The sequence below is a fragment of the Nuphar pumila genome, chromosome 2, assembly GCF_984573655.1.
Source record: "Nuphar pumila chromosome 2, dmNupPumi1.hap1.1, whole genome shotgun sequence".
Taxonomy (NCBI): Eukaryota; Viridiplantae; Streptophyta; class Magnoliopsida; order Nymphaeales; family Nymphaeaceae; genus Nuphar; species Nuphar pumila.
Window position 1 is genome coordinate 106047570 of NC_143250.1, and position 10120 is coordinate 106057689.

At 35.6% G+C, this 10120-nt stretch overlaps 1 protein-coding gene across 3 annotated transcripts in view; it reads right to left on the reverse strand.

Moving 5' to 3' along the window:
- Window positions 1–6713, reverse strand: part of LOC149846574 (transcription factor TGA1-like) — a 29378-nt gene extending 22665 nt beyond the window's left edge. Inside the window, exons 1-6 of one of the 3 annotated variants that reach the window (XM_089996419.1) lie at window positions 6458–6692; window positions 3961–4180; window positions 3790–3864; window positions 1696–1755; window positions 1524–1601; window positions 1364–1427 (exon numbers count right to left, since the gene is read on the reverse strand). In XM_089996419.1, the coding sequence (XP_089852545.1) occupies window positions 1364–1427; window positions 1524–1601; window positions 1696–1755; window positions 3790–3864; window positions 3961–4113 (430 nt within the window). In that variant the 5' untranslated portion in view covers window positions 4114–4180; window positions 6458–6692. Of the gene's footprint in view, window positions 1–1363; window positions 1428–1523; window positions 1602–1695; window positions 1756–3789; window positions 3865–3960; window positions 4181–6457 lie in introns of all 3 variants that reach the window. The other 2 variants (XM_089996418.1, XM_089996417.1) reach the window with 2 other exon arrangements.
- Between the last annotated feature and the right edge of the window lie 3407 nt (window positions 6714–10120).

Sequence of the window (10120 nt, forward strand, 5' to 3'; positions counted from 1 at the left end):
GACTCTTATCACTAAAATTACCAGTTTCTTGATTTGACAGGCTACTTAAACATGGAAGTACAACCAGAAAGATAATTTTACTCTTCATGAGTCCTCACCCAAGTAATAATTGGATAGTAATTACTAATAGCATTGAATGCTGAATGAGATAACAAGAGTATTGACTTGATCTCAAGGGTGAAGCAGGGCCTCAGCCAGCTCATTCCAAGCCATGGAGTACCACGTCAAACATTGGTCCCAATTCAAGAATCGCGCATCACCAATCTCCGACGCAAAGCAAGTAGGGTCAACCCAGAGAGATCATCAGGTTGAGCACCTCAGAAGAACAGGCAGCATAACGCACCAGCCATGTCATGGGGAAATACCAACATACTTTCATTTCATGCCCTATAATATATTATCTTAACAGTAAATTGCAGAAAAATTAATGTGACCCAGGTCCTTTTGAGCATGTCCATGTGACATAGCTCACCAGTATAAAACCAAAAGATCCATAGTGTTGTTCACTTGTGTTTTCTTCTCCTTTCCGTTTTTTATTCACCCAACAAGTTCAGTTGGGACCAAGACGGTCCAAGACTCATTTTCTATCATGTTATTCTCAATTGACATAGCTTGACAGAAGTCTGTATCATGTGACAATTTGCCATACTTGCAGTTTATAATACATGTCATTTTTTCATTGAATAAAAGATAAAACTAGATACCCTAAACTTTTATGCAATTTTGGAAGATAATCTTCTCACCAGCTTCCAGAATAACATATAGGAAACTAGAGATGGACTTGTTTCCTACTAATTGTAGTCCCAAACACCAAATAAAACAACTATTATAGCATAAACTATGTCACAGACAAGTGCCGCACCCGGTGCGGTCAACGCACCCGCGGACCCCCCTTATATATATATATATATATATTTATATATTTATTTATTTATTATTTTTTTATGCCGCACCCGCACTCATGTGACATAGAGCATAAGTTATTGGTCTTCCAGAAATAATGGAATCTTGAACAAAAAATCTAAGGAAAGGAAGCAGTAAAAAAGATATTAAGGTGTACAAATGTAAAAGTGGCTTTCTATATGTGAAGATTATTCCGGAACATTTGACCCAATCTTCATTCTTATTTACTGGTTTCAGGATATGGTGTGTCCATGGTCAGGTGTTTGGTTTTAAAGCAAATATTTGAGCTAGATTGATTGCAATAGTTATCATGCAATGTTTACAGTCAACATAAACATTACTTTCATTCAAGCTTGAAAATTTTGGCATGTGTAGGTTTTTCCCATTATTTATTTTTAGTTTGTGTTTATTTCTATTTTTACAAAAATATTTTGCATCTCCAAGATCAGAAGAAGCAAACCTGTGTTGATGGCTCCAGCAACTCCATGATCGGAATCTCCGGTATTTCCACCAATGTATATACCCTGTATTAGGTAGAACAACATGAACATGTCAAAAAGAATATCTGATTAAAAAGATTACAAAATAAAAGACATAGCCATGCATGAAACCCCATATACCTGCTGTCTGGCTCGATCAAGTTCTTGCTCCAATTGCGTCAGCTTCAAACGACTTGACTCTAGCTGCTGAACATAGGCCTATTACACGAGTATCAGGTTAGACATGAATCGTGCCAATATCATCATATCTTGCTGCAGCAATCTTTCAGGAAGATATGCTTGTGTTAGATACCTTTTTTCGTAAACGGCTTTTTCTAGCAGCCTCTTTGTTTTGTGCCAAACGCCTTAACACCTGTAAGCGTGGATATGAGCATAGAAAGCATGACCAAACATTATACATAAAACAAATGTTATCCAAAAGAAAACTGCAACAATATTCATAATCACATTGGATTATAACTTTAATATGTGAATGATGAACTGCCAATTTTATTTATGCAGCAAGGATGGTAACATTAGTTGCATTTCAAAGACCATGAAGGCAAAATCACATGCATAATGACTGGAATGGATTGGGTGATGTGAAAGTTTTCATAACTGAAGGAACAAATAGACAGACATTAAAAGAAAATTCTGAAGAATGAAAGAAAAGTCACCCAACCAAAATGTTACCAGCTAAAAACATTTTAACACAGAAAAGAATGACAAATGCATGCGAGCATGAAAACAAAACACATACGCATGGGTACTTGCCATAGTTGGCAAACCTGGCGAGTCGCCTCGGGAATCGCAAAAGTCAACCCGGATCGGACCCCAACTGGGTGGGTACTTGCCATAGTTGCAAACCTGGCGAGTCGCCTCGGGAATCGCAAAAGTCAACCCGGATCGGACCCCAACTGGGTCACGATTCAGGAATGCCGATCCAATCCATGATATAAATTTTTTATCATGTATTTTATTATTTTAATGCACAATTCTTATATAAAGTCACTTGTTATGAAGAATCTAATATTGTTCAATGAAAAAAGTTAATAATCATGTATAATTATATGTTTTTGTAACTTAGCTATTGACATATTAGCTTGAATTTTAATTATTTCCATGTCTTATTCATGTGCTTACACTATAAAATATAGAATCCTGACTCGTCTGAGTCACTGAGTCAACCCGCTGACTCGGTGACCCAGTAGGGGTCCGATCCGAGCACGAGTCACGAATTTGCCAACTATGGTACACACACACACACACACACCATTTACCAAATGTACCTCATTCATTTTACCACAAAATCTCTGAAGCATCATGGTTGTGCCTTGCACTGGAATGCAACAGCAAGGGTTGTGCCAGTAACTTTAGAAAACACATAATCTCTAATCACCTTGAAAATAAATCTGTTCACTTTTTAACAAAAAGAAAAAAGGAATTTGCTTGTAGATAAAGATTTGAGATTCTTTTGGTGAAAGAGTAACAAAGCTTTCAAAAAGCACCGAATACCCAACAATACAAGGACCATGGTAAGTCAATAGGTAATGAAGACAAATTTTTGAAGTGGAAGTACAAAATTTGCTTTGGCTCTGCATTTCATATCCAGAATTTACCTATAAAAAGCATAGGAAGGGTTTACTTAAGCAATAGAAAGTTTGGAAATATAAGCTGCAAGGATCTTTCAGGGACCTTGAGTCTTATAAGGGTGGGAAATCGAGAAATACCTCTGCCAAAAATTTAAATCAGTAAATGTGATCAAATTTTAGATAGATAAATGGCAGTTACCATCCTTTCAAAAAGGAAACTAGTAACTGATTCTTTGTCTCAGTTGCATCCAACAAACAAAACACAGAAATAAATACTATTGACACCCAACAAGCAAAACATGAAAAAAAGCATTGTACAAATACCTGCAGAAGGCAAGAAACTGCTGAGATCAATATAGTGTGCAGACTTCAGGAAATGAAAAGATGAATCTAATAAGATGTTCCTTGGAAAACAACAAATGCACTCAGTTCCTTCAAAAGGTTCCCTCTCAGGTAGTGGAACTAAAAACAGTTAACCAATGTAAAAAATATATTTGTATAATCAGTTCCAGTGTTGGAAGAACCATGCCTCATTATAGACAATATTCTAAATTAAGAACAGAGGAAGAAGAAAAAGGTTGACAAAGAAAATGGGTAGCACAACCCCAGGGCTACATGTGAAGTAATGAGATAAAAAAAAACTAGAATTCTTAAAATGATATGGCTTGACCAATTAAAAACTAATTGGATCAGGTGTGTTCAACTTGAAGTGTCAAACTAAAAAGATAATGAGTTTCTGCATATGCTGGGACAAAACCTACAAACATTTGTGTTAAAGAAAAAATAGAACAAATCTTTAACAGTGACAAACTCACCTTATCACTAGGTTTATTTGTCTCTTGATCAGAGCTTTTGGAAGTTTCCACTGTCCCATGTAGAGAATTTTCTGACTAGAAAACCATTCACATAAATAAGATGTAATGCAGAAATAAGGAAAATCAACATCAATTAGAATAGCCAAGGAAAATTAAGGATCACTATCACACCCTGAATTCTGCTTTAGATTCTGGTTCGAAAATCATAGATGTGCCTGTATTAAGGCTGTTTTCAGCTTTAAATGATTCTCCCCACTGATGATGACTCACTTCATACAAACCCATCCGTCCCGAGGTCACAAAATGTGCTGTTGGAGAGTTCATGAAGTTTGAAATTGTCTTTCCCCGGATCAGTTAATAGAAACCAGTGAAATAATTCATAGCTGCAGCCCTGGACATGCATAAAATTAGTAATGAGAAAACATAGATAGCAAATAATGACATTACTAGGGACCATCCAAACTTACTCCCATAAGAAGGAACATAAGATCACCACAATCAAAGTTGCAAAAAGTAACAAATGGCACATATTAAAAAAAAGGTCCAAGATTTGTAGTAGCGGAAAGAGACTGAGTAGTGCACGCATTTGATGTACTACTAAAATCCATCATTCACTGTTTTTTCATATTAACATTTTTTATCGAAGAGCAAGAAGGGCATGGTCTGGCTAAGAATATTACACGGTTTGGATAATGTCATAGTGATCCTGTGCAAGTATCATTAGGCAGATTTGAAAGAGCACATGGATGTTTATCTCTGTGATATATATATATATATATAGAGAGAGAGAGAGAGAGAGTAACTGGAATATGTAATTTTCATAGTTTTTTTCCCTAAAATTTCACCGTACGGATGCGATCTAGATGCTTGGTTTTATAGAAACAGACTCTTATATAATCCGATTATCATGTATAAGAAGGATCTTTTAAGGCTTGAAAATCAATGGCTCAGAATTTTTGAACCACCGGGGCGGGTCACCCAGGACAAGCATATAAAATCACATTTTTTTATCCGATTACAACGATCCAATAGTCAATTCCAAGCAAATGGACCACATCGAATGCATCTGTAGGGTTAGATTTGCAAAAAAACCTATGAAAATCTCAGTTCATACTAGTTTACATATTTTGCTGGTTTACATATTTCAGTTTCCCTATATAGAGTCACTAGAATATGAGAACTAGAAATATGGGCATTTGTAACACTTTTTTTGCAAATCCAACCATATGGATGTGCTTGGCATGATAAATTTGCTAGGAATCAACCAACGTATTGTGTATTTTCGATGAAAAAATATGATTTTTAATGCTTGAATATTTATGAAGATTACGAGCCATTGATTTTAAAGTCTTAAAAAAATCTCGTTATGTATCAAAATCGGATGATTCAAGAGCAGGTTATTATAAAACCGATCATGTAGATCACATCCATACTGTTAGATTCAAGAGAGAAGAACAAAAAATCCATGAAAATCATGGTTCACACATTAGTTCTCATATTCTAGTGACTATATATATATATATATATATATATATATATATATATATATATATATATATATATATATATATACACACACACACACACACAATCGAATATGAGAACTGGAATATGAGAACTGACATATGAGAACTAAAAATATGGCCATTTCTAACGCTTTTTTTGAAAATCCAACTATGTGGATGTGCATGGCATGGTGAATTTGCCAGGAATCAACTATTGGATCGTGTATTTTCGAAGAAAAAATGTGATTTTTAAATGCTTGAATATTTATGAAAATTATGAGCCACTTATTTTAAAGCCTTAAAAAATCTGATTTATGCATTAAAATCTGATGATTCAAGAGTGGGCTCTTATAAAACCAAGCATGTAGATCACATCCTTACGGTTAGATTCAAGAGAAAAGAACAAAAAGTCCATGAAAATCGTGGTTCACACATTAGTTCTCATATTTTGAGTTCTCATATTCTAGTGACTATATATATATATATATATATATATATATATATATATATATATATATATATATATATATATATATAAGCATCATAAGCAAATAAAACTGCTAAATTTCACTGAATAATTTGTTGTCTAGAAGAAATCGATTCATCGAGAACAGATAGATAACTTCAACAGAAAGCATCAAAAGATTCAAAACAAACTGTGTCCATTAGACATCATAATAAGCCAATAAGACTCCAAATTTTCACTGAATAATCTGTCGTCTAGAACAATCGATTCATCGAGAACAGATAACTTCAACAAGACGCAATCTTGAGAGTTATTTTTACTATTTGTCCACGAACAAATCTGAAACTTTCGGAAGAAAGCCAAAAAAACGAAATCCAGTTATTCTCTTCATCTCTTGCTGAACACATATGCCCCTGGATCGTACACTCATGAAAGCTTCAGTCAAACAAAACGTAATTTTCCAGTACCAATTCCTCTCAGAATCAATAAAAAAACGTAATTTTCACTAAAAAATTGTTTTTTTGAAATAAAATATCTTCAAATCCCTTGGAGGATGATTCTTTTCTTCCCTGATCGTTCCCGATCTACAGTCGAACGTGTGTGTGCGCGTGTGTGTATGTGAGAGAGATTTCAAAGAGGCAAAAGGGGAGAAAAAGGGAAGTAATATCCCAACTGAAGACGAGGTCATGAAACAAACCGAATTCCCCGTCAAGCCAGTTTCCGACGGCCGGAAATCCGCCACTCCGACGACGAACGCATGGCGACCGCCCGGAAAAACGACGGAGAGAAAACGATTCTCTCCACACGCACGTTCTCCTGCGACCCTCTCCAAGACCTAATTCCTCGCGACTCACAGGATCCAGCAAAAGAAGAAGCAAAGAAGGAAGCGAAAATTCTCGCTCTCTCTCTCTCTCTCTTCGAATATTTTAAAACGTCTTTAATCACTGCTACAGTCAACTGCTAATGCCGTCACGTTCCCACTACAAATCCGCGCCATCGAAATTGGAGTCCAGATCAGTCCTCTTTCTCACACGACTTTTCCGTCCGTCACCCAGCTCGCCCCGCCCCGCCCCTCCCCGTCGGTGGGCCATCTTAAGAATCTCGATTTTATCGCCATATTTCAAAGGGCGATTTTATCGAAGATTTATGGAATATTAACACTTTATTTTTATTTTTTTTAATATTTACACGGAGAAACCCCCTGATAAGAGACCTATAGCCTAAAACTTTGTGAGCTTAACCTGCCCCGTCTCAATGCTTCCGCTTGCGCAAATGGTGGCACTCATGAGATTTGAACCTAGGTCCCATCCCACTCCGCCACGCTTCTTCATTAAAAAATATTATTTCATGTTTTCCTAAAATTTAAAATTTACTTGATATTTCACGAGCTGATGTCCTTGCAAAAAATTTGAGAAGTTTTCAAGATATCTTATGTTTGACAACTTAAAAAAATATCGCCATTTTTTTATGCAAAGATGATATATTTTCAAGATACATGGTATTTGGCCACTCAAAAAAATATCACCATTTTTTATGACATATTAACACTTTTATATTTTCCCCATCTTTTGATTTTTATACTTAGCGTTATTTGCACCATTTTTTATGACATATTAGCACTTTTATATTTTTCCCATCTTTTGATTTTTATACTTAGCGTTATTTGCCTAAGATCCCGCTATTACAAAGGATTTATAATTATTTTTAACTTTGTTTTCCCGTCGAGAAATTTTGGATTCCAAGCTTACTGACATTGCGTGAGATTTCTTCGGAGAAAAGCAAAGAGAAAAAAAAACGTATTTATCGGGAGAAATTTAGATTGACGGGCGAGAGCTAACCCCAAGTCGACGGAGGACGCCTTCAAGTTCAAGTACATAAATGCGTGGCGACAAAAAATGTTGAGCCCATCGTCCGCCCCTTCTTGCTTTTTACATCCCCCCCCCGCCCCACTACGTTGGGCCAAACGAACGATATGTGTCAACTTCAACTCTCTCTCTCTCTCATTGCACTAAAATTGAATGATTAATAAACAAATTATTTAATTGATACGATTCAAGTTTTATTTTTAGTGAATAGAAACTAACAACGACATTGAAAATTTAGGTTAGACAAAAATACTTGCAATTATGATGTTTTGAAGTGGTCAAGATGATTAGCAAATAAAATTATAAAAAAAGATATATATGCTAAAATGTGTTTACCACTAGATTATGTTTGTTGGTTTGAACCAACAAGAACCATTCCACGTGGAATCATAAGGATATTGTGTTTTCCCTTTTTTCCCTTCTTTCCACTTTTTCTTCTCAGCACGTCCACCACCATCGGATCCTTCCTTGTTGGTAACTTCTCTACCAAGATCCTTGGTGACTTCTCTACCAAGATCCTGACCTTCTGCCGGACCGCGGTTGACTGCAATTGATCGGTTGGCAGCTCGACCTCGATTGTGGTGACCACTCCTTTATAACCTGCCAAATCTTCATCTTCGGCGATGTGATCATGCCGTTGGTCGGCTCTGGCAAGGTTATCTAGACACTATATCAAACAAGACCGACCACCACAATTGGTCCAAGCTTGTGAAGAGGTGAAGCTCCTTCTTCTCATCGGCAATCTCCTTGGTGATAGCCTAGACGTGTTGGAGGTATGGCCGGAGCACACCAGTCTTGTCCTTCTGTAGAATCGTCAACATGAAGGTGTGCCTCCCCTCATGGTCGTCCTCATTCTTCCACCACATCATGGCCCTGAAGAATGAGTCCTCCACTAACCGATTACCATCTAAACCGAGAGAGATTCCGATGGTGGCATGGTGACGGCAGGAAAGTTGGGGAAGGGACCGTGTGGAAGGAGCAGTGGTCATTGAGGAGGAGGTAGGTGGTGGGAGAAGAAAGGGGAAAGAAGGAAAACACAAGACGATCTAAAAATTGGATGCCTTTTGTTGGTTCAAAGCATCAAACATAGTTTGTTTATACATATTCTAGTTTTTTATGTGGTATCATCCCACCATATCTTATGATAGTACACACTTGATTTACATAGATCCAAGTTTCAAACACAAAATCTAATCATTGGATCATGTTTAGCTTATGCAATTTATTATTTTCATGTGTTAAAGTTGACTCAAATATGACATTTTATATCATTTTTAAACCTTCCTTATTTTCATGAAGGGTGAGCCATTGATTTTTACTATCTCAAAACTTAAATATCATGACATATTAAACATGATAAAATCTTCTTATATAATAAATAAATCATGCTAAACACATTTATATGGTAAGATTTATCGTTTATTTTAGTGGCTATGCATAGATCTATGCAAACAAGAGTGTGTACCACCAAGAAAAACTAAAGCATATGATTTTAGCTTCGTAGTTCCACATAATTTGGTGCCTTCTTCAAAGGCACCAAATATTAACCCTATATATATAAGGTTAATATTTAATGCTATTGAAGGCACATAACTATTGAGTATAAATCACTTCCTTTTTATATTTTTTAGAATTTTTTTTCGTATATCAAAGCTTATGTTTATGATTTACAAGATTTCTTTAGTATAAAAAAGAGTATTGAATCATATAATTGTGAGGGTTTTACCAACCTGTCAGCCAATGTGCATTAAGGGGGGATTTTCCTTGGCCTAGCTAAAAAAATCATAATTCAAAAAATCATATTTTTTTCATATTAAAATAACATGATCAAAGGTTTGATCCATATCAAACAAACCTTGTTGAGATTGAGTCGATAAAGCTTAAACCTACGACGGATCAATAGTTTTGTGTCTTCATTAGCACCAAATATTAACTCCCATATATACATAGAAGGTGATAATTGATAACCACTTTTCTAGCTATCTTCCCAACTAACTGGGGTTTTGAAGGGTTTTTATTAAGTTTTCCTTAAATCTGTCTGTATAGATGTGTTCAACATGGTTGATTTACCAGAAAATGATATTAGGATCATGTTTTTTTTGGATAAAAACATAATTTTTTAAGCATTGAATATATCAGAAAATCTTAGACCTTCAAAATTTTAAACCTTATAAAAACCTACCTGATCGGATGATCCCAGAGTCAATTCCTTCAAGCATATAGAACATATGTATTGTCAAATTTAAAGAAAACATGAAAAAACTCTTTCTAAAGCTGAGTTAGTAGCTACCACCTTTTCTAATATATATATATATATATATGTGTGTGTGTGTGTGTGTAGCTGCGCAATCCATAGGAGTGTAACCCCTGAACATTTTTTTTGCAAAAAAATGTTGAAATCAGCATCAAAAGTGCAAAAAGGCCTTTTAGAGGCATTACAATACCGCCACTAAAAACTCTAAAATGTGCAAAAAGACCGTATTTTAGCATTTTTT